At 33.8% G+C, this 23,681-nt stretch overlaps 1 protein-coding gene across 4 annotated transcripts in view; it reads left to right on the forward strand.

The window, feature by feature from the left end:
- Positions 1-11: 11 nt before the first annotated feature.
- LOC135695319 (uncharacterized) overlaps positions 12-23,681 on the forward strand; it is a 40,317-nt gene continuing 16,647 nt past the window's right edge. For 2 of the 4 annotated variants that reach the window (XM_089108747.1, XM_089108750.1), the window contains exons 1-39: positions 12-266; positions 1,069-1,141; positions 1,764-1,874; positions 4,590-4,714; positions 5,102-5,279; positions 5,856-6,236; positions 6,503-6,628; positions 6,868-6,953; positions 7,288-7,354; positions 7,734-7,778; positions 8,159-8,298; positions 8,595-8,811; positions 9,350-9,447; positions 9,942-10,019; positions 10,126-10,159; positions 10,572-10,675; positions 11,090-11,174; positions 12,091-12,207; positions 12,735-12,803; positions 13,115-13,246; positions 13,854-13,905; positions 14,343-14,400; positions 15,028-15,118; positions 15,763-15,900; positions 16,389-16,535; positions 16,931-16,990; positions 17,347-17,498; positions 18,625-18,718; positions 18,954-19,004; positions 19,282-19,373; positions 19,747-19,891; positions 20,344-20,441; positions 20,591-20,657; positions 21,057-21,112; positions 21,480-21,554; positions 22,256-22,340; positions 22,472-22,534; positions 22,815-22,953; positions 23,441-23,505. In XM_089108747.1, the coding sequence (XP_088964873.1) occupies positions 130-266; positions 1,069-1,141; positions 1,764-1,874; positions 4,590-4,714; positions 5,102-5,279; positions 5,856-6,236; positions 6,503-6,628; positions 6,868-6,953; positions 7,288-7,354; positions 7,734-7,778; positions 8,159-8,298; positions 8,595-8,811; positions 9,350-9,447; positions 9,942-10,019; positions 10,126-10,159; positions 10,572-10,675; positions 11,090-11,174; positions 12,091-12,207; positions 12,735-12,803; positions 13,115-13,246; positions 13,854-13,905; positions 14,343-14,400; positions 15,028-15,118; positions 15,763-15,900; positions 16,389-16,535; positions 16,931-16,990; positions 17,347-17,498; positions 18,625-18,718; positions 18,954-19,004; positions 19,282-19,373; positions 19,747-19,891; positions 20,344-20,441; positions 20,591-20,657; positions 21,057-21,112; positions 21,480-21,554; positions 22,256-22,340; positions 22,472-22,534; positions 22,815-22,953; positions 23,441-23,505 (4,131 nt within the window). In that variant the 5' untranslated portion in view covers positions 12-129. The remainder of the gene's footprint in view (positions 267-1,068; positions 1,142-1,763; positions 1,875-4,589; positions 4,715-5,101; positions 5,280-5,855; positions 6,237-6,502; positions 6,629-6,867; positions 6,954-7,287; positions 7,355-7,733; positions 7,779-8,158; positions 8,299-8,594; positions 8,812-9,349; positions 9,448-9,941; positions 10,020-10,125; positions 10,160-10,571; positions 10,676-11,089; positions 11,175-12,090; positions 12,208-12,734; positions 12,804-13,114; positions 13,247-13,853; positions 13,906-14,342; positions 14,401-15,027; positions 15,119-15,762; positions 15,901-16,388; positions 16,536-16,930; positions 16,991-17,346; positions 17,499-18,624; positions 18,719-18,953; positions 19,005-19,281; positions 19,374-19,746; positions 19,892-20,343; positions 20,442-20,590; positions 20,658-21,056; positions 21,113-21,479; positions 21,555-22,255; positions 22,341-22,471; positions 22,535-22,814; positions 22,954-23,440; positions 23,506-23,681) is intronic. The other 2 variants (XM_065214382.2, XM_089108751.1) reach the window with 2 other exon arrangements.

Below are 23,681 nucleotides of genomic sequence, written 5' to 3' on the forward strand. Positions count from 1 at the left end.
GGCCTGTAAACTGCGGACGCACCGAAGGTGCAAGAAAAGAGATCAAAACATCCTGCAGGATGTAACCTGGTGACAGTTTTCTTTTGCTCATGATTTATTTACTTTTCGAATGGCGAAATAAATGTTAAAATGGAAAAACTGTTCCTCTCTTCGAGTACGAAGAAAGTTCTTAACTTAGAAACTGAGCTTGTCAAAGAACTGAAAGAGCTCAAAGACGAGATAGAGGATGCCGAATCGCTCTACAGTTCAGGGGGAAAGCCGTTCAGGTAAACCAAGCTGACAAAGGCACAATCAACTAACTTGCAGTATTTATACTCAAAATATTCGCCTAAAATTTTACCAGGAGTTTTGAGATGGCATACCGTAATATGTTACGTTGGTGCGGATCAGTAGTTGCCTTTTTTTATTAACGCTACCACTTTAAAATGTGCCTGGTTTTAGGCGCGCAATCACAAATTTTCAAAATGAACTTGTCCACACGCAAAGTTTCTAGTCTGTATAAGATATAAATATTTTACAACAAAAATACATAATCTTTATCTCAATAAAAAATTTAATTCAATGATAAAGGGTTCTTTATCAGAAAACACATGTTTTGATGTAGAGATGATGAGATAAAGAACTTGTTTATTTTTTTTAACTTCCTGTCACTTGCAGTATAAGAAGGATATATTCACACGAACTTTATTATAGATATAGATATTAAAAGCAATAGATATTAATACCAACCTAATTAGACGTAATTTCCCAATGCATTTTAGCAAACAGAAATACTTGCTCAAAACAGCAGCAAATGCAACTTATTCCTTTTCTTACTCACGAAAGATCTTGTTTGTTAAAAAAAGATAATGAATGTCTTCTGTGTCCCTCCCCCGTGATTTACTTTATTTAAATTATCAGTTTCTTTTTTATCTTTCTTACAGTTTCTAACAATTTAGAATAATCCATTGGATCAGCACTGCTTTCCTTCTTCAAATATCTCATTCTTGCTGATATAAAGAACTAATTTGTTGTATTCAAAGGTTTTTTATGTATTTAGATTTACTAATCAATTATCCCCTGTTCTAGCTCTGTGGCTGCCCCAAATGATGCAGAATATTTTCGAAATGAAAGGAAGCTTGCTCTCAGGAAAGCTTTAAAAGTAAGTGCATTCCTGTTTTTAGAATAAACCTAGTGGCAGACATTAAAATGCTTCCAAAAATAATATTTAAATTTACATTGAATTTTTGCTAATAAAGACAAAAGTATCATTTTGGAAAAATTTAAAACTCCCTGTGCTCCCTCAACAACCCAAAAGTTTCCCTAGTTCACTTTTTTCAAAATAATTTGTACCTTTATCACATTGAGCAATCTTCATTGTAAATTTCTATTCTATCGGCTATATTTCTTTAACTATTTTTGGACGTTCTGAACTTCAACTTTTGATCAGATGTTTAAAATTTGAATAGCCACTGAAATCACAAGAATTTTTGCCCAACTATGAAAAGTCAATCTCACAAAATCTTTGATGAACTTATGACCTGCTTGAAAGCTAAACTCCATGCAGAGCTTGACAAACTTAAAACAATCTTTCTTTGAAAGCATTTAAGATCATTGTAACAGTTTTTTCCATTTGATGTCACCTTTCACCAAAGTACTGTATTAGAGCATAATATGGTTATTATAAACGATTTGGATGCTTTTAGCATTGTTGATTTAACATGTCCAATCTCAATCTCATTATCTAATTGATTTCCTCACTCCTGACATTTTTCCCCTAAAAGATTCAGAAAGCTATGCCACTTTGTATCAAATCCGAAATCATGAGACAGGAAATGCTATCCTCCTCAATGGATGAATACAAAAGAGATTCAATTGGTTTGATTTTACACCAAGTAAGATATTTGTGACGTCTAGCGCTCTTAATGATTTATTTCATGTATGTTCAAGATTTGCTTTGTCTGCTTATGCTTTCTTATTTATTCTTTCTTTCATCGATTCAACTAAATAAAATAATTCCTAGTATTCCTTAACTGATTTCGTCTACTATACATATAACATTAATTAAAAGAGATGCAATCTGTAAAAAGTAATCACCATTTGAAATTTAATGTAACCAGTCAATGAAAATTGATGATATCTATATACATTTTTGTTGGCAGAATCTCCCATAGATGTTGTATGTTGAATGATTGCTCTGAAATTTCAGTCTTTGGATGATAGTCATCAAGCAAGATTTATCACATGGTCTATCCAACTCATCTTAATCATAAGTGTTGCTAATCATAAAATACAAAAGAAAAAGGTAGCTTATGAGTTATAATTAGGAACATAAACAAGTGGATAATTTTTGGGGGGGGGGGGTAGTGTAATGAAAATCCAACTTTACTTGAGGAATTTATCTCTTGATCTGTTAATCTACTGTATGTACTAAATTAATTTATGATAACTACAGATTTCTAGTTTCTGTATAATTACCAATATTTTATTCATAATGACTAGTCTCAAGCATAAAAGCACTAAAGAAGATAAACGTAACAAGAACATTCAATATTTTCATAAGAAATAAAGCAACATCACCAAATCAGTATTATAGACCTTGGATATATTTAATGATAAAGAGTAATATTCTTTCAAGTCAATTAACAGCGATTTTGTTCTTTTTCTGATTTACCCATTAGGGCATGAAAACTTTTTTTCTTTCCTTTAGTGGTCTACAAAGTATGTGCGGGGGTGGGGGGGGGGCTTGGCGTACACTTGTTAAGAAGCATTGAGAATTTGTAGCAACAATGTTTAATTGTAATTGAATTGGCTGCTCGTAGTTTCTTAAAGAATTTCCACTGTCAATTGTTCTGATCGATACAGGGTATGATTTTTTTTCAAAACTGCAGGCTCAATCAATAAAGTAAAATATAAGCTTTTTATTCAGTAATTCACCTTGCCTGTTCAAAGTAATTTAATTCAACTTAACCCCTGTAAAAAAACAAAACGGTGTAATGGTGCAATTTGAGATCCAGGGCTTCACATTTAAAAATGATAAGAAGATGTGTCTGCTCCAGTGTTTGAATCTTGATAAGTTACATTATAAGATTTTTACATTTAAAATCCTATAATCTCTTAGCTATAAAATTCACATATTTGGTCACGAGAGTTAGAAGAAAATCAAAGTAAACTTTAAGTTTTTCAACCATAATAAAAGTCAGCAGATCTGATAAACAACCAGAGGAAGTGCTTTTGTCTTTTACCAGATTTTTGTTCACTCCCCTAATGGTTACTTTAATACTTTACATTATTGAAAGATAAGGAGTGAAATTTGTTGATCCGTTAGAAACCCCAACTGCTTGTCAAGCTAGCTGTTTCTTTAAATTGCAGTACATTCATTAATGTTTCTAGTTCAAATGATTTCAGCTGCAGTTTTGCAATGTTAGGCATCGTCTGTTTCTGCTAGTGACAGGTGAAAAGTGGTCAGTTAATCCAATCCCTCCCTATCCAAACCCAACAACCAACTTGAATCTGAATAAGTAAACAGCAGGCATTAATTTAACGTGCCTACAGGCACAGACGTTCCTCGTCGACCAAAATACGTGCTTGTCGGTTTGAATGGCGAGCCTCGACTTTTCATGCAGCTCGAACACCAATTGTTTCGTGGTTATGATCGCTGATATATTTCATACTGTTGCAGAAACGGTCAAAAAGAACGAAAACATGGGAAGACAAATCTCAAATGCACTCTTTTCTATATTTGAGAACAATTTTATAAGAACACGAGCCTCAAAGTGGTCAAAATTTAAGAACACATTAAGAACAAGCTGAAACTGAGCTTCTGCAAAATGCAATTTGGAACAACGTTTTATCTCAAAAATGAGGATTTTTGGTCATTGCATGGGTGCTACTTCGGCGAATATTCAAATTTGTCGGCAAATGAAGGTTGTTTCACTCACTTTGTTGGCAAACGAGGCCTGAACACCTCCCCAGAGTGAAAAAGCTAGCAATTACACTGCTTACACCCTATTAATGTACGAACAATTTAAGAACAAGCCAGCCTCAGTTGCATCTTATTCTACTCAGCACGTCAAATTATGCCAGGAAACAATGATGGTTTAAAATTTTTCAGTCAGTTTTGCAAGGCCTTTCTGCTAAAAATATAAGATTTGAAAAATTCGAATGTCAAAATTTTGCTGACCGTGCATTTTTCACGCTTTCTGAAACATTACTTCCGGTCATTTGACAGAATGTACCTAAGACTTAAAATGATCAGTTGCCTTTACTTTCATGACTTGAACTTAAAAATTTCGGTTAGGCAGTATGATAGATGGTTATGCAAAATTGTCTGTATATTATGTAGGGTTATAACGAAAATACGGACTTGTCGTCACATTTAGCTTAGCCGTGCTCGTCCAAAAAACCCTCAAATTAATCCCTGGCTGACAACACTTTAAGAAAAGTCGAAAGAACTAAATTTTGTGTAGATAAATGCTATTTTATGGATAGAGATACCCTTCTGGCCTTTGAATAACTTGAATAGTGTATTGTTCATATTTGAATTGTCAATAATTAATGTTGATTTTTTAGATCTGCAAATTTGTGCTGAAATTCTAATGTCTTTGCAGTTTTTTACTGAGCAAGTTCAGTGCTTAGCTTTCTGTAAAGCTATGCACATGCTGAGATGGGCTCGTATTTGCCGAGACAGCAAGACCATTGGAGGCATCTATGAGCAATATATGAAGAGATTAGAGTGAGTATATCCAGATTTTATTGATACCGAATGCGTTTAAAGGAGCTTATCTTCTTTGACAGAAGTATTGTGACATGTCTATATCTTGGCGTATTCATCTCCAAATAAATGAGTTTCATGATTTGACATATCAAAGATCTCAAAATTTTGATTTCTTTGATGTGGATATGGTTATTTGGATTTCTTTTTGTTTGTTAAGACATTCCTTAAAGTATTCAGCTGTACAACATGCACTAGTTTTGTGCATTTTGTATAAAATAGAGGTCTATTGTACATTTCTCCTGTCAAGCTTTTGTCAATTGCTACAGCAGTATTCACCATATTGCAGTAAACAGACACCTGAACTGCTTGTCTTGACACTAAACATGTTAATCTCAACATTTACAGTGATATAATGAAGGAGCAAAAAGATGCAATTTTGAGGTCCAAGCGATTAGCAAAATGCCGAGACCTGAGTAAAAGGACAGTATCTCTGCAATACATCACTACCGAAGACCTTCTTATTTACACAAGATGGCTGATATGTCACCTTCATTCTGTTAAACACATTCACTCTTTTATTCGGGTACGTTACAACAATATTTCGAACATATTTAATTACGTTTTTCTTGATTTGCTTCATGAGAATTAGTTAAGACAAGTCATGACGAGTTTCAGTTTCAAATGACGCAACTCTGGTTTTTCATTCTTTTAAAAATAACTAAAATTCTTTAAACTGAAAATGTTTTCATTTCATTTATGAAGTTGGAAAAACTTCTAGTGAAATTAAACTACACTGATGAAAATTTTTTAAATGTCCCGTTTAAAACAGCCAGATATTTCTTGTGACGCGGTTATACAAAGCGTCTTTTTAAAATGATCAGTAAAATGATACTGTGCTATTGTACATTTCGCACGATTTTTCAGATTTCATGAAACATCTCTTGAAACATGAAGCATCTTTTGCTAGAAATACGTTGTTTTATATACACTAACAAGAATGAGTGGTTTCCTATTTGGGACGACAAATCACCTATTTTGTCATTTTTCGACAGTTTTGTTTTCTATAGGTATTCATTCATTGTTGCTGTAGGCCTTCATAGGTTTCTCGTGCTAGATTGATAGATGAAACGAATCACTTAATTTCATTCCGGTTTTATAGCAACTAGAGTGGTTCCCCATGACTAAACTCAACCAAATTCATCCTGACTCTGGCAGCGAAGAAAATTCCAATGGTAAATCAACAAAATCTCAGGCAATCCTCCGCTCCATAACTCGGAAACTTTCCATGGGCAAAGCATTTTCGCCCATGAAGAGAAATGTGACAACGTTCTCAGACTCATCCATTCCATCTGCCCCTGTTTTGTCCTACGATGTCCCCAAGTCTACGAAATACTTTGGAGACGTCACTTCGATTGCTGCTGCAAGTGGAGGTGGCTTGGCTTCAGACGAAGTTAGCTTGTCAATTCCACTGAATGATGTCGACATCTCTTCGTATTCTACAGTGCTTGACTTTCTTTTATGTTGCTATGGAATCCGCATGGTAATTTTCTTTTTTTTTGTTATTTTCAAACAACCATTTCATTAAGTTAATAGGCTAAACAGACTTTAAAAGACATTTTTGAAACATTTGTACTTCAGAACATTATATAAAGCTTGAGTAGATACTCATTTAAGTAAATACTTGATTGATTTTGAACTTTGCAACCGTGCTAAGACGTTTATTTTGTTCACTGCTTCAGTGTTTTATTCCATCAAAATTTCGTTTTCGCTGAAGAATCAAACCTTTAAACTCGTTTCCCTTTTTAGCAAACTCGAGACCTTAAGAGCCGCTCCGATGAAATGGACATGCTCCACTTGGTCCTAAGGAAGTTCAAAACAGTCTACTATGACCAGGAGCAGATGCGTCATTTTCCAATTTACGATACCGATATAGTGAGATATAAAATATCATATTTGATGCATATTTCATTTAAGACCCTCTGAAATTTAAAGGGTTTAGCGAATTTATTTTGCTATTTATTTTGTCTTAATATCTTTGTCTTTTGTTTCGACTGGCTAAATTTGCTTTTTTGATAGTAAGGAGAGAGTAAGAATGATAATGGAACTCAAATATATTTAAGAGTTATAAAATTGATTTTTAGATTTGATTTTTGACTAAGCTTGATTTTTAGATCGGTACAAGTGCAAAACTGACGGAACAAAACAAAACTGTAACATACAAAAAGTATTGCGATTGGACTGATTTTATGCAGATTAGGTATGTCATTTATGAGCTAGGTACCAATCTTGATGACAGTTGCCGTTGCAAAATTTCAAAAAAAGGAAGCCTTTACTTACGTTTTGACATCTGTGTTAATCTGCTAAATCTGTCATCTTCAGTATCATTTAAATATTTCACAGTGAAAATCTTATAATTCGACGATCGCCATAATTCAAACTTTTGCTAATGAGAACAAAAATCTTGCTCTTGTCTTGATAAATCCATTTTCCCAAAATTTTTGTAATACAAACATTATATATGTTTGACATAAAACTTTGCATAGTTATTCATATTTGTCAATCAGCTTAATTATTTGCATTTTTCGAATTAGGCCAAAAATTGATGGAAATGAAACCAAAAACATGACAATTCTCAAAGAAAAATGTCTGTTTGATGAGGTATTTAATCAATTCATATTATCAAGATATTATCTCTGTCTGCTTTCCAGATTTATTGTCACCTCTTTATTATTATCACCTCCTTAGTATAGTCACCTCCTTAGTATAGTCACCTCCTTATTATTGTCCCCCCTTATCAATTGTTACCTCCTTTTACTGTCACCTCATTTTTATTGTCATCTGCGTTAAAGGAACATTTTAGAATTTTTTTTTCTTGATGCACTAGAAGTCTTTTGCTTCATTTAGAATTGTCACTCTTAAGATAAGACAGGTGGAGCATTTTGCTCTTTTTGTGGCATATAAATTTCAAATTAATTATGTTGCCGTTTTATGTCATGCTATTGTGATGTTTTATTGAAAATGCTTATACTTTTTCCAGCTTCTTCGAATAAATTCGCAATTTTTTCATGTTAGCGACAGTCAGGTATGTCTAGCTATGACGGTTTTATCGATTTTCACTTGCCCCGTCTCATCCTTTGTTACTTAAATTCAATATAATAAGTAAAGCATAACTTCAAAACTACTCTGCATTATTACCAACTCTTTGCTCGTTCTTTGCTTTTTCTCTAAACTAAGTCGGCAGTTAAACTGTGCATATTGTACTTCGCCTGAGGGACTGGGACCTTCATAAGCAATACTGAAATGAATTGAAAATAACTTCCTGCTATTTTTCCTGCAAGACCCTCATCTCTTATATTTTCTGTAAGACCCTCATTCCATATTCTTTGGTGCAATTTATCTGAACGGCTTTACATCTTGTTGGCAATAAAATCAATCTATCTTTTCTGATATCGATTTCTGCAGAAAGCATTGAATTGTTTGAGGGAACATGCCAATTGTGTCCACGAGCAAACACAGCTGCAAGCTATTTCAGTGACGACTCATCGAACAGGAAACGATACGACAGCTCTGTGGAATAAAATATTTGACTACTCAAATCGAAGGTATCATCAACTCTTATTTAGGACGCTTTTAAATCATTTTATTTTTCTTTATTTGAATGTTTCTTTAAACCATTAAAAGAAATATCCCAAATTCTACTTGATTATTCAAAGTTTGAATTTTAACTGGGCTGATATGATTTTATATTATTTTAACTTTCGGTCTGCATTTGATTTGTAGAATAGGGAAGTGCTAAGGCTGATAAAGTGTACCAAATTGAGTTCAAGAATTGACGAAATGATCGTTTCTTGATCGTTTCTTAATTAGAAAGATACTTCAGACGTGAATTTTTTAACAGGAATTCGAAACCAAACAAGGAGCCTCTTGGTTTTGAAGTGAAGTTATCCAGTGGTGACATCGATAGTCTAGATGACAGTGCATTGGATCTCAGCGCAGCTGTAGAAATGCTTGGCTTGGAAAATGAAGATCAAAAGAGGCACCCACTTGCAAACCACGGAACCTATTTGGCATACCTTGCATTACGACACTTAAGAATACGGGACCTTCAGCGAACAGTAAGACTGACATGTCGTATAAGTTATTGCTTCTTCTTTTATGAGAGAGCCCTTTTCCCAATTTTTCAGCAGGATCATTGACATGTTATTAGGGCCCAAATCAAAGGATTGAATTTGAGGGAAGGGTTTTTTTACTTTTCGCTAGGCAATTCCTCACGTTTGATCTTTATATTTTTTGCTTGTCAATCTGGTGTACCGTCACTTTTACGGCTGTGTTACATCTCTTTTGAAAAGGTCTAGGTTAATGAAACAATACTAGCTTCCTGATTCTTTTTAAAAAACTGATTACCCAAATGAGAACAGTTGCAACACTTTTATTATAACTAATGCTAAATTTCCTTTGAGTACACAGGAGTTAGGTCAGTAGCATTTTAGGTAACAAAATAGCCCCCACTTTGCTACCCACAATATTTTAATTGTAATTTCATTTTTAATAATTGCCTTAAGCGATCTGACTGCCAAGTTTAACCTGTCTTCTTTGTTACCTAAATTCAAACTTTTTATGAAGAATAATGTTATTTTAAATTCAAACTTTTAGTGTCTCAGTGTCCTCAACTACTTTCGTTCCGTCGAGAGAACGTTAACAATCGATGATGGAGGACTAGTTAAGAATGAAGACGGATTCAAAATAAAAAAGTGAGAATATTTTGTTTATATTCAATCCCGCCGTACTTCTAGGCGGAACTGGTCGATGTTCTCTCTCGAACAGGGCTCATTTATCGAAATAATTTACTTGATTTTTAACAAGGAGTCACTTTTTATCTGCTAAACTTATATGTTTTTATGTTTTCGCAGGTGTAACAACAACAATTGTCATAATTTGCCGATACCTTACCAAACCATTGCTTTACGAACCTTCGTATACTTTCAAGATTTCGCGCTTCTTAACCTGTGATCTGTGTTTAAACTGTGTGAATCTTTTTGTTATCTTTCTATGACGTTATGAAATGAAAAATAAGCAAAGTTTTCAAATGATCCATACCTTCTTTTGAAACTCCTGGCTAGCCCGTCTCCATAAGAGATCGCTTACTATTCATGTCAAAACATCTGTTTCCAGTGCACTTGTGTGGATGATGCGATTGCTATTTCCATTTCCACTTCATCTAAGATATTCTCGATTTATTGTACAGGACTCACCCTAACGAGAACCGCAGCTCACTTGGTGTTGGCGCTCACCAATACGTTCATAACAGTCCTGCTGAGTTTCGGTAAGCACTCAGCTAGTTATTTGGGAAATGCAGCATTAAAGTCAACGACTAAGCATATCAGTAGAAACTTTTTAAACTGGCATTAACTATAGATTCTTTGTTTCAGGGCTGAAGAGCGGGAATTTCTTGAAACCTTGGAAGTGAGTTATTGACTTCCAATTTTTTTATTTGATTTTTAGACAACAAAGGATAATGATCTTGTTAGTTGTTTCTACTTCATAAATGAATGTTTAATAGGTGGTTTTTCATTTATAAATATATGATTCTTATGGTATGCCAAATTATCAAAGCTTGGTTATACGGCAAAAATTATGTTTTGTCGTACGATGCAATAATGGCGTATTTCTTCTATCTAACGTTTTGTAGCGCCACTTTAGATTCCCGTTTCACCAGCTGCTAATTGTATTCAGAAATTTTCTCGGAGTTTCTTCTGCAAAAAGCTCGGCCTTTTGTCAAAGCTGAACTAGCTCTTTCTATTTGCCCGCTTGAATGTTGCTTTTTCTGCTTTTGTATTATGTTCAAGCTCAAGTCAATTTTCTTTTGTTATTGAAGATTGAAAACCAGGATGATTACTACTCTCTGTCTGACGGTCGCATTCATGTGCAAGATCACAAAGGAGTCTTTGTCATCTACGACAAATCCCTGGAAGACTTCAGGTACCTTTCATTTATATTTAACAATTTAGCTGCATAATTATTCCTTTTATAATCTTAGCTATCTGTGCAAATTCTGTGGATCTTTGACTACTGCTTCATACGATGCTCAGTCAGACATTGTCAAATTTCATTTTCTGCTGTTTTACTACTTATCAAATTTAATGTTTTCCTCCAAAATTACTTTTTTCAAGATCTTTGCCTATGGCCTTTGCATTTGACCATTAGCTAGCTGGTTCTGCTGACATAATTCTTTTCTGAATAACTGAAAAATGTTTTTGTAGCAACTAACACTTTTCTATAAGAATTTTCTTCCTGCAAGACCCTAGTCAAGCAAAATGTTTCCTGATCAGTGTATCTGTTTGATAATGCTACCTTCTCTGTATCATTCCTTGTTGTATATGGCCATGATTTTAGGGAAATCGAAAAACAGTTACTTCTGATTGGTTCACATTTCATTTCAAAGTTTGGAGGCAAGGACAAAAACGATATTAAAGTACAGGTATGATTGATTCCTTTGCACTGCCTCGAAGATATTTACGATTCACCTTGATTTTCTTTAGTGGTTTGTGACTTATGGAAAAGACAGAAATTGTTTGCCAAATGTCTTCCAGACAACACAAAGCTGCTATGGCTGTGATTATCAATGATTTGCCCCTGGTTCAACTATTGTCTCCTTTTGATGTTATCTAAGTTGGCTAGTCTACGAGCAGTGCCTCTTTAGACACAGGAGACACTTTACACGACCGAACTTTTTTGCCAGGAGAAATAAGCGAATAATCTTTAAAGCAGGCTAGAATTATGTTTTTTGAGATCCGCTTTCTAGAGAAATAAGCTTAATTTCGCCAGGCTCGGTACCCTATTAGGTTTAAGAGATACCACCAGTGCCCTTCCAATGAAAGTTTCCATTAGGCCAGTTTTTCTTTCTGTTTTACTTTTGAGTACTATGTTTCATCCTTCCCACGTTTTTTGGGTTCTTCAATAGCCAGAACCTGGTTTATCTATTTCTAAGTTTTTATTTTCAAAATCAGCAAGAGAAAGCAAAAAGTAGATTCAATTAGAAAATAATCAACTTTGTTTTAGTCAGTGCTATCAATACCTTCAATTTCCCGCTTAGTAGCAACTTTGTTTTCACCTTATATGTGTCGGACAGTTTCGTAAAGCACTGGCTTGCCCCATCAATGTTTGTCCGAGTGCAGCATTAGCTCAATGCCTTGTTTTTTATTTCAATTCCGTAGTTTTCTTTGGAATCTCTTTGTAGTTCTCTTTCCATCAAGACACTTTTGCAAATAATATTAGAAATATAGTCAAATAATCAAGTCCTATAACTACAGAGCGAATCTTAACTCGGAGGAAGATAAGCTGAAAAGTTTCTAGGAGAGTCTAGAAAATATTTAATTTTGTTCACTTAACTCTAGCAACAACAAGGCAGCGACTTTGATCTTGATGCATATAGTCGCAAAGATATTGATAGGTTTGGTGTGATTTTGGATTTGTGGACAAATGAAGCTGCTTATTTAGAAAATAAACGCAAGGTTGGTACTTTTCATCTGATTTCAATCCAAAAGTAAATTCTCTTTTTCATGAATTCGTCATGTTCCAAAATATTCGATCTGTTTGTCATTAATTAAGAAAAGAAACTTTAGAGACAGTGCCTTTGTGCCGTTCACGACCCTATTGTGTACAGGGAAAGACACTGTCTCTAATGTCGCTTTTCGTTACTATTTTGTGCATCTATCCGACAAACTTTTCTTGGCAAGTGGATAATTTTATCCATAATTTATTTATGGATTGCGATCAGTGTGTAATTCAAAATGTGTACCGATAAAATGGATGAATCTTAAAGATTCAGCGACCGCTAGAACTTCTTGTTCCTACTACAACTTTTCTTGACTTTCAATTTGCTTTTCATTTTTAACTTCCATTTTTCATTTAATCTGTAGCCAATGATGAATATTTGTATTCTCTTTTCTAAGCACTGCGTCCTTTTAGGTTAATCATCTTGTTGATCTAAAGATCCCTTTAGGCAATTTCAAATGTCCACGTAATTCATGTTTTGCAGCTTGTTTCTGGCTACTTTGAGATTTATCAGCATATTTTCAACCCAAAAGAGAAGCACACATTTGCTCAGGTAGGTTTTTATTCCCAATTTTTTAGATATTACGATTGTTTCGAAAAACCTTTAATTTCTGTGAATTTTTTTAAGGTAGCATGTTTTGAGTCGGTTACTAGATTTATGGAAGAACTATACTGCCTCGATGAATTCTACCTTTATTTTCGACGTTTCCTCGTAAACTTGAATAATTACGAACCATATTTGTTTGATACTTGAACTGTTTTTCCAAAGATAATTGCGAGTCACTAATTTTTTACTTTTGAGATTTTCTGATAAACTTGCATGCTTACAAATCCTTTTTTTACAAACTTTTCTTGTAAATTCAGATGATTGCAGACGTGATCCACGAACGACCAAGGCTCGACTTTTCGGAGTCGTACTTTATCAGAACATATCGCAACGAATGCCACTGTTTGAGATTGCGACTTGGCCTCATAGAAAATATCGCCAATAAACAGGTGACATTTTAATGTTATTTTGCACAATTTTGTTCGCTGTCGTTTAATTCGAGTCAGTGTTTGTTGTTTGAATATCCCTGTTCGTGTTTTATTATTGATAAATACTTTCTATCTCATGCCTTCTATTCGTGTTACTGATCTAAAAACCAAAAAAAATGGCGAGAATCCATTCTATGTCATGCTACGATATTTTATGCCACGATATGCTACGTTCATTACAAATGGGCAGCACCCTTGTAGAAATAATTTTCCTCCTTTCGGCCGTTGTCTTATGATATATTTATAAATATATGATAGTAGTTACTGTTTACCGGTTCGTTTAGAAGTGCTCGAAACCGTATTGACAGAGCTGTAGGTTAGTACTGCTCTATACACGAAATTAGTGTACATATCACATTTCCTGAAGAGAAGTTGGGGATAGCCTAAAAAACCTACTGCAAAGAGGTCTACTGCAAAAGACCTAGAAATATGGTTCTCCCGGTTTAACGAACTCCCGATATAATGAAGTATTTTTGGATTCCCTACAGAGTTCGTTATAACGGGATTATTAAGCACACAAATTTCTGTCTATTTATATATTTGGCTGATTTCCTTTGACTTCTTTTAGGTTGAACTTCAGCGTGACTATGTTCAAAAGGTCAATCGTCAAGAGGAATCTGGTGAGACTATTTTTTTGTATGGTTATTTAAATATATTTTTCTTAAAAATTCAGCACGTCTTTTTTCTCTCCGCATTAGTTGCATTTTCCCAAAATTTGGAATTTTTCTAACAGCCCTGATATTAGTTATCCTATTGAACTAGAGAATGTTGCCTTATCCTAGAGGGCTTGAATTTTTATTAGTAACTGGACATGGATTTTGCTTCAACGTGTCATTCTCGAAAAATCATTTGAATAATAAAGTGATAATTATTTGCAAAAATGTGGAAATTGTTTTTTTTTAGAATATAGTCATTAGCTTGTTTGGGCTTCTTAGTAACAACATAAACATTAATCAACAGATGGTGGGGGGAAAGATTTGTCCGTAATTCTTATTTCTTAATCATTTTTCTGTAATTCTGTAATCGTTTGTATTTCTTAATCTCTCATTGACTTTAGTGTTTGGCATGCCATTGAGTGTAATTCCGATGCAGAATATTTCACCAATTGAAAGCAGGTTTGTCACCAATTGAACACACCCTGTTTTCAGGCTGGGTTCACGTATCTTTATTCTGTCCATACCTGCTGTCCGGTTGCTCTTTTTAGCTGTTCCGCTGTTGTTTGCAAACATTTTCATGCAACTGATATTGCGGGGACGACAGCATTTGAAATGAAGTCATCGTGTTCTATTTCTGATTAAAACTTGGAAAATGGAAGACCTTTTTAAGTTGACTTATACATGGTCTCTAAAACCATATTTTTCAGATTTTATGTTGCTTATTTCATGTACAATAATTTTTGGAATCAGTGGTGGACGCCTGGAGGCGAGCGAGGCTTGTCCCCGATACTTTGGAGGACAATGGACTTTTGTTCTAAAACAATTGGAATATGTGACGTCATCTTATTAATACAATGGAACTGCCTCCCCCCCCCCCTCCCAAATATTTGACCAAATATCCACCCCTGTTTTAAATTATGCCTTTTGCTTTTGAATAATAATTTTGAAAAGGGTGGTAGTTTATTGCACTAAATTTGTAAAAAAAATTGTATTGTAAAAAAACGATTGAAATGTTATTACTTTTTCTCCATTTAGGCTAATTATTTATCTTTTTTGTCTGTATTATTGAATTTTTCGCGACACTAGGCCTACGCTTCGTCATATCTACCTTATGGAATTTCACCCATCCCTTGCGTTAATTTGTAAGGTGACAGAGGCCCTCGAAACAACAAAAAAGGTAACGCAACCTTTTTTTTCTTTTTTTAACTGTGTAAACCATGCAAAATTATAATGTTTCTAAATGATTTTTCTCTCTTGTACATGTCAATATACCCTGGGCACCAGACTCACTATATATAAAATAAAATTGATAGTGAGCTTTATTATTTTGATATATAGTGAGTCTGGTACCCAGGGTAATGTCAATAATGCATTCTTGAAATAGTTGTACATTTCAAAATGCGAATTAGTACACGCCGCAATATTCGATATAAAAGAAATAAGCCCTATTTTCACAAATATTGCATGATGATAAAATATTATGGAGAGCTGCTGTCAAAATTTTTCTGGCGATTTTTTATCTTGTTGCAGTCAGCACATCAAAAGCAGTTGCAGCATCTCTAGCTGTCGGCCATGTTATAGATTCTGTGGCTTCTCTAGTTGTGCAATAATTTGAGCATCAATAATATATTTGCAATTCTGTTGTAAAATTCACGGTCATTTAGCAACATGAAAGAAGAAATTATTCATGTTAGTTTTTGTTTGACAATCCTAACTTATACTGCCTATAAATCAGGGAAAATTTTTTATGTTTTGGTTTATGAAATACAGTCAAATTTCGTTATTGTACCTAATCTTGATACTGCTGATCTTGTTCATCAGGAGTTTGAAAGGATTCACCGGCCTAACACTACAACGCAATTGATTTCCATGGAAAAACGGCTGTACGAACTTGCCATTGAAGAATTTTCAAAGTTAAAGCCAGTTGGTCATGATTATTCAAGCCAGGTTCAACGAGATGTGAGTCTTTTTCGCCTTACGAAGGTGCCAATCATCAAACTAGATAAGCACAGTACCGGCTGATATGTATTTCTTGTCGGCTTATCGAATCTTATATACATATAACCTAAAAGGCCATAAACATCTTTCTGAGTTTTAGCAATGTATTTTGCTCACTTCCTTTTACCTATTCTAACAAGAAAGTTCAGTTCGTATATTGTACTTTTCCATAGGCCCACACTTTATTTTCAAACGGCAATATAAAGCACCATGGTCATTTTTTGTACTCAGTTTCGTTATTGCTATATTTATCACATCTTTCGCCATTTTTCGAGTTATCTAGTTTGAAGCTATCTGGTTTCTCGTTTAACAAACAGTAAATGTCTGCATTGATTATTTCAGGTATAAATAAATGCTGCGCAAATATAGAAATAAAAGAATATTTTTTGAGTTATAATATCCAGCAGATATCATTTTCCAGCTACATTAAAATTCAATCTTTTTCCCAGATTTTTTCAGAGGCATTTATCGAAGATCCTCTATTTGTCTGTACTTTCGCTCAATCGGCTATGTCATTGGTGAACTCTAAGCAAAAGATTAAATCGGTGAAAGAGGAAAAGAATGCCTCTGTTCTGTTTTGGTGCAAGGTTTTGCAAGTTAGTACAGCATTGACTTGTCTATTCTCTTTCACTTTAACTTCTGAATTGTTATCTGAATTGTTATGCCTTTTTGACATCCTCAATTGTGTTTGTGTTTTCATATTTGTGTTTTCAACGCTGTGTTTCATTGTATTTCGAACCTGGCTAAGAATTGGTTAAACTATTTCTAAGTCATTAACGTTTATGTGAAATATTGCGTAGGTAGAAAAACTTCCTGCTGTGGAATTTGTCTATTGCTGTTATCAAAGATTTTGATTCATTTTTTGCTAAGGGAATTGACGAAAAAAAGCATTGTTGATTTTGCCTGATTTGTTCAGAAATGCTGCTTGACTAAAGCATGTTAGATATAAGTTTCCTAGGCAGATAGTTTAATTCTTTTATTCTGATTTCAGATCCTAACTCTGCGGCATAGATTAATTGAATGCTGCGATGAATCAAGTATTCTCTCTCAAGTATGTTCTTTATAACTTAGCTCTTGTCCACTTACTGATTTCAAACGCTTTCTTCCGAATGCTTTATGCGTCTATCTAGATTCGGACATAATGTGGAACTAATTGCTAATATTGTACCCGTTTCTAAGTGGTAGGTAACAAATTGAATTTGATTCATCTTACTGTATCAGCATCTACAATGCATGTTTAAATGGCTGTGAAGGAATGTTTTATTTGACATACGGAATTAAAAGAAAAAAGTCACGTTATCTCAACATGTTACGGAATAGTTCCTTGTAGTTCTGGTGCAACAATCAAATAGTTGGTGCCATAAACTTTTACCTTTTCTGTCGTAATCCACCTCTACTTTTTTGAAGGTTTATAAGTTAAAAGCGAAAGAGCTTGGCTTTGACGAATGTCATCTTTTCATGCGGGCAGTGTCATTTGAATTTGCTCAAAAGAAGTCTGATGTCGAAACGAAACCTCTTTCGACAGCTCAGTTGATTCAAAATGATAGTGTTGTTGACAGGTAACGGACAGGACATTTATTCCTGTTTTATTTTCACCTAGCGGTATTTCTCTAATGCAAAGAAATTTTCGGAAGACAAGACTGCTGTTTATCCAGTGATGCCTTCTTTCTTCATAATAAGTTCGCTAAACTAATGAAATGAAAACATAATTCTTTGGTTAGATGTAGCAATTGCGTAATATTTTTTAGGAGTAATTGTTTATGCTAATTCTTTGATACTAGCAACAAAGTATTCTAGATGCATATGTATTCAATTTTGGTGTATGATTTTAAAATGGTGAGTTTACCGTCAAAGATCTGTCAGGCCCCACGATCCCAGAATTCATTCTGTCTATGGTAGCCGCTGCAATAAGTTACAGCTACTGTGCAGCGGCAATTGAGAATATTTGAAAAATTATAATGATGATAATAATAATGATAAGAGAAACATTTTAAAAAGATAAACCTTGTTACTATTTCAGGCACTATTGTCAGTAAGGTTATTGTCAGGTATACCATGGTATATTCACCAGTTTCAAGTAATTGGTTTGAAAACCTTGTAATGACAATTAAAGTTTAAGAATTTGCAAATAATGTTGCTTATATTTACATTCAAAGTAGCCATGATCAGGGTTGCCATACTTGCATATTTTATGCAAAATTAGGCGTTTTTGGCATGTTTTGAAGGCGCTTTGCATTTGAAATTTGTGTCTTTTCATATGTTTGGCGTATTTCGAATAAATTTGCAATATTTTGTTTCTTTTTCTTATGAAGCCTCTCGGAACATAAAATCCCACACAAACTTTTCACAAAAACGCAGGACATAAACAGGAGACCTTGCAAAAATTTTAATACAACAGATAGAAAGTTATCGATGTTAATTCTGGAGGTAATGTAGGCTACATGGTCAAATAACAACCCGCATCAAATTTTCAGCGTTGATTAAATTTAATCGGCATTGACAAATTTTCCGTAGTTTTGCACATTTTAACCTAATAACATAATTGGCATATTTTTGTTTGAAATCCTGTAGCCCTGATGCACTACCACTCTGCCTTTATTTGGCGAGGGTACCCTTTTTGTCGATGACTTGCCGCGGGATTTGATTGAAATGTGCTAAAACTCATGTTATACTTCCTTTGCTTAGATACACACCTAATACGCTCTTTTTGGCAATTCAAGAGCTAGATGAAAAACACTTGGGAAGTTTCAGTCTTAGGACACAAGATGGTCTTCTCTTTGTAAGCAAATTCCATTTTCTGTTGCCAATTAAAGCATGCTTTTTTCGGAGGTTATGTTTGCTGCAAACTTTAGTATTTCAATGATATGATTTTACTGCTAAGCATTATATTTTTGCTTTATTGTATGTTACAAAAATGGAAATAACTTATTTAGTTGCCTGGTAACAAAAAAGCAGTTTTCTTGAAAATATTCTATACAAAGAAATTGATCGAAATTCTACACTGATATTTGCAGCTTTGTCAAGATGAAAATGTAGAAAGATTGAAGACAACAGTTTTGTGTCAGGTAATTTGCTAAAGATAACTTCTTTGAATGTAGCCAAATGTTTCTTGCTTTGAAAGAAAAAAATCCTAAGAAATTACTTTTTCGCCTACAGTTATAATCAGCCTTGCATCCTAGAAATTCTACATTTCGAGAATTTAAGTTGATATAGAAAAGTCTATCTTACCAATTCCATTTAATCCTTCACTCGATCTAGATTTTGTATTTTACGACCATTTTTGCCCTATAAAATATGAAACAGAAACAATAAGGTTTTGAATGACAGTTCGTTTTTCTGCAGGTTGTTCACAAGAACCTTATTGCATCATCCTTGTTCCAAATCAATAACTGTTTGGTTGCCGAGAAGAGGAATAGTCTCATCCCGTCTTTGAGGTGTGTAATTTTCCTGATTTCCTTAAAAGTGGCTCAATAAAGAATTGTTAAGCATGAAAAAATAGGCTTTTGTTAAATCGTGACAAAGCTATAACATTCATTCATTCATTCTTTCATTCATTCATTCATTCATTCATTCTTTCATTCATTCTTTCATTCATTCTTTCATTCATTCTTTTATTCATTCATTCATTCATTTTTCATTCATCTTGTCTTTTGTTTTTTTTGCTACCTTAATTCAATTCTGCGAAAATAGTGATTTCTTTACTCAAAAAAACTTTGCTGATATTTTCTCTTTTTTGCCCTCGGAGATTTGCTTGTATCTTTCTTGTTTCCCCTTTCTCTTTCAAGTTGAGAATATTTACTTGTTTAGCAAAATTATCTTGGGCAGGAACTCAGCCAATTCTGTTATCAATGATAACACTGCCTCGAGTGACGACCCTTTCAAATCTGCCAAAGTGCTAAATGCATGGAAGAGGAAGGTGCAAGAATCCTTTGTATCAATCCAACTTGAAAAGGTAGCATTATGTTTGTTTCGCATTGAATTAATCACTTCTTTTGCCCCTCAAGACACCCTTTAATGTTACTTGCCCATCAATATCTTTCCATCGAATCGGTTAGACTACCATCTAACTCAAACATAGCTTTTATTATCGATTTTGTGAATAGCTTCGATTAGAAATTACACATGTCTATCTCTAAATTTTTTGTTGCTTACGGACAAATTTTTTAGAATGGAAATTACTTGTAAAATATTTTTGAATAAGATGGCTAGGGTCGCTATATGCCTTGTTATACGCTAAATGATTTTGAAGGCAGAGTTCAGGGTTTGTTGAATTATCTGACATTGTAAAATAAAGTATATAGCAACTTAGATGATTTTAAACAATACCATCTTTTTATTTTATTAAAATTCTTCTATCTATAAAAGCTATAATTCATGCTATTAGTTTGGATCTTTGATTCTTAGGGATTTCTACGAAATCAGATGTTGAACGATTTTCTTACTGAAAAGGCTGTCAAAGGTGTCATAATGAACAATATCGACGAAGTCATCAAGCTGAAGAGGTAATGCTTATTGCTACAACTGTTCCTTGATATTGTTGGTTGGTGAACAGAACTGAATATTCCTTTTTCCGCTTACCTTTTTTATCAAATTATTTATTTTCATATCATAACGGATTTTTCACATTACTTTTATTGCTCTTTTTCTTTAGGAAAATGATCTTACTGTTTTGCAACAAGGTGCACGCTAGAATGACTCAACATGCTCTCAGATCGCAGGTGACTTTAGTAATATATTCCCACCAAGTAACTACAGTGTTGGTATGTTTGGACCAATCCAAGATCCTTATCAGAAATGCATCCACAGCAAAACAACTTTGTCTTGGTGTTCAAATGCTTTTTCTCGCTTTGTTTTTTGGTAACAAGAGTTTTGGAGTGAAATCATACTACGATCACATTCTTCGATGTATCATAAAAAAAAGTTGAATATTTTTAATGTTATAGTTAATGTTAATAGTGTTGTACGTTACTTTGGGTAAACCAAAAACTGTGAATCATCTAACATTTGCGAAATATACTGCCTTCCTATTCTTCTTTACCGATATTATTGATTATCATGAAAGCGCTTTTTGAAGTTCTGCTAACAAATTTGTTATTTTCTATGTGGTATTTCTACAGATTATTTCATACGTCTATGGATTGAGAGACCTCCTTGATGATTTTCCCAAAACCAGGTAATACTGCCATATGGCATATCAATATTGCAATTATCAAGCTGCTTTGAAAAAAAACTTAATCTTATTGTCATCGAATTAACTTTTATTTCAGTTTTTATATTCCAATGAATGTGGTAAATAGAAGTTGCGATAGTTGTGTAGTGTATGCATGTAATTTCTTAAAACAGCGTTAAATCTTTGTCACCTTTTTAAAAATGGAAATTTCATTTTTGTTAATCAAAAAACATGTGATACCAAAATAATAATATGCTTTGCTAACATGAGAAAAGGAATAGTAAACTATTTTTGTGGAGGCAGAATTTTTGTGAATTCTTTTAAAACTGACCCTTATTATTTGCTTTTCTATTAACCATTTTATCTTTAGGGACACACATTTTGTTCTTGGGACTTACGAAGAAGACAGTAAAACTGAAGAAAATGAAGTTTCTGTCGACCCAAAGTAGGTGCTTCTTTTTTTCCCTGTTTTAGAAAAGGAACGCATGTTTGCGATAGGTTCAGTTTTGACACTTATATATCCCAGATTTTCGTTTTGCTCATCAAAGGCGATTAATTTTCTTTATTTTGCTTGCAGATTTCATTAATTAATTCGCTCTAAATAAACAGTGAGACAAAGAAAGCAATAAGCTGTCTATCTCTAAATCTGTTGGAACAAGAGACAAACAACAAGCACAAGTTCTTGAATAAATCGCATATTCAAAAGAAAGTTGAAAACTACAACAATTTAACGATTGTTTTTTTTTTAAAAACGATTTCACAAAGTTTTTAAAATGGGCTATTTTTGTGGTCACTTTCAGACAACCTTTTAACTCTACCCACCCTTCCCTTTCGTTTGAGTAAGCCCTCACCCACTGACATCCAAAATTAATACACATTCAGGGGTAAAAAAAAATATACAAGAAGAAATGTTTGTCTGCTGGACTAGAGTGGGAGAGATTTGATTGGCTTCTTGAAAGAGCAAAACGAAAAGCTTTCCTGTACACACTTGCTTGGAATTCCAACTTCATTTACTTTTTGATGAACTGTTTGTGACATAAATCTTTTTTTAAATATTTTGGTTTCGGTTGAAAAGTCTTTAGAATATCGTTTTAAGTTTAAACCATAAACAAGTCAGATTTTCAAATAATAGCTCTATTCCTAAAGGAAATTTACAAGAAGGCCCTTGCAGACAATGTCAGTTGATGGAAAATCCCTTTCGAACCTTTGGTATTTGCCACATTATAGGGAGGTAAGACGGAGTCAAATACTACATTTATTTACACATTTTTTATCAATAATGCTGTTTTAAATCCACATATTGAGAATTCCTGGCTACTGCAGTGGGGAATTTATATTTTTCTTATTCTTCTTTTTCTGCAGGTTTTACAGATGTTTGCAAAACTGAAGGAAGAAAATCTGAATGCTCGTTTGACGTTGATACTTGTAAGTCATCAAGCTTTATCTTGTAGTATTTTATCTTTTTTCTTCTGTCTGGCTATAAATAATTATCAAAAAGTTTCAATTGCCTGATATTAGTTGCAAAAACAAGCCTTCTGTAATTTATTCAATTCCACACAAACTCAAGAAGCAGCATTTTCTCTTCATTTTTCACTGGTTATAGAACGTCATGTTTGAGCGAAACGTACTCATAATTCTGGGCAACTTCTTACATTACGACCTCCCGTGCAGCTAAGGTCAGCGAATGATCTGCTTTCATTTTCAGCGACTTGTTTCTTCGCTGTACGATATATGCCAGTACCTATGTTCCCATGCAAGGCTAGGCAGTGCACAAGCTCGCCTTGGCTCAAAAAAGCTGCAGTTTCACGGAGTTACAGCTGACTGGGGCGGTTCTGAAGGAATCGGTTAGTCTAATGAATTCTACAATATTAGCCTTTTTATAAACACGTTGCAAACTTGAATTTAGTTAAGCAATGTGTGCCATGATTGAATGATTTTAAACAACTTTTATCACAGCCTTGCTTTTACAAATTATAGAAAGCCAAGTTCTCAATAAACAGTTGCAATTGGAATATTAATTTTCTGTCTTAAATACGTGGTTTGATTTATCTGACATATCGCTGTGTTTGATTAGATTTAGTTTTTCTATTATAGATTTTATCGAATTTTATTCACCTACGTAAAACTTGCCTAATCAGATTGCATTTTACTGTCTTGCAAAATCTTCTAATGAATCTCGACCTAATAACTCTATCTGCAGAATGTTTTTTGTAGGTTAGTTAGCTAGATTAAAACTTCTTACACACTCAAAATGTCTTTTTCGGGTTTTTTAAATTTATGATTTGATGTTTTTCACATTTTAACATTTCATATTTCACATTTTCACATTAGGAGCAGAGCTCAGGGAAATACAGCAGCAGATTAATAATCTTGAGGATCCATCAGATCCAAGCTCAGTAAGTTTTTATTTCCTTTTGTTCTTTTAAATCTAAACTTATAATTATCTCTGGCTGTCTGGGAATGCAGCTTGTTTTTTGGTAACTTGTGATATTTCTTTATTCCTGCAGCTTTCGATTGTAAAAGTTTATACTGATTCGGAAGCCGCAAGTTTTTGTAAAAAATCTTATCGCTG

This window comes from Rhopilema esculentum, chromosome 2 (assembly GCF_057945365.1).
Source record: "Rhopilema esculentum isolate cy_ngs chromosome 2, ASM5794536v1, whole genome shotgun sequence".
In the NCBI taxonomy this organism is placed as follows: Eukaryota; Metazoa; Cnidaria; class Scyphozoa; order Rhizostomeae; family Rhizostomatidae; genus Rhopilema; species Rhopilema esculentum.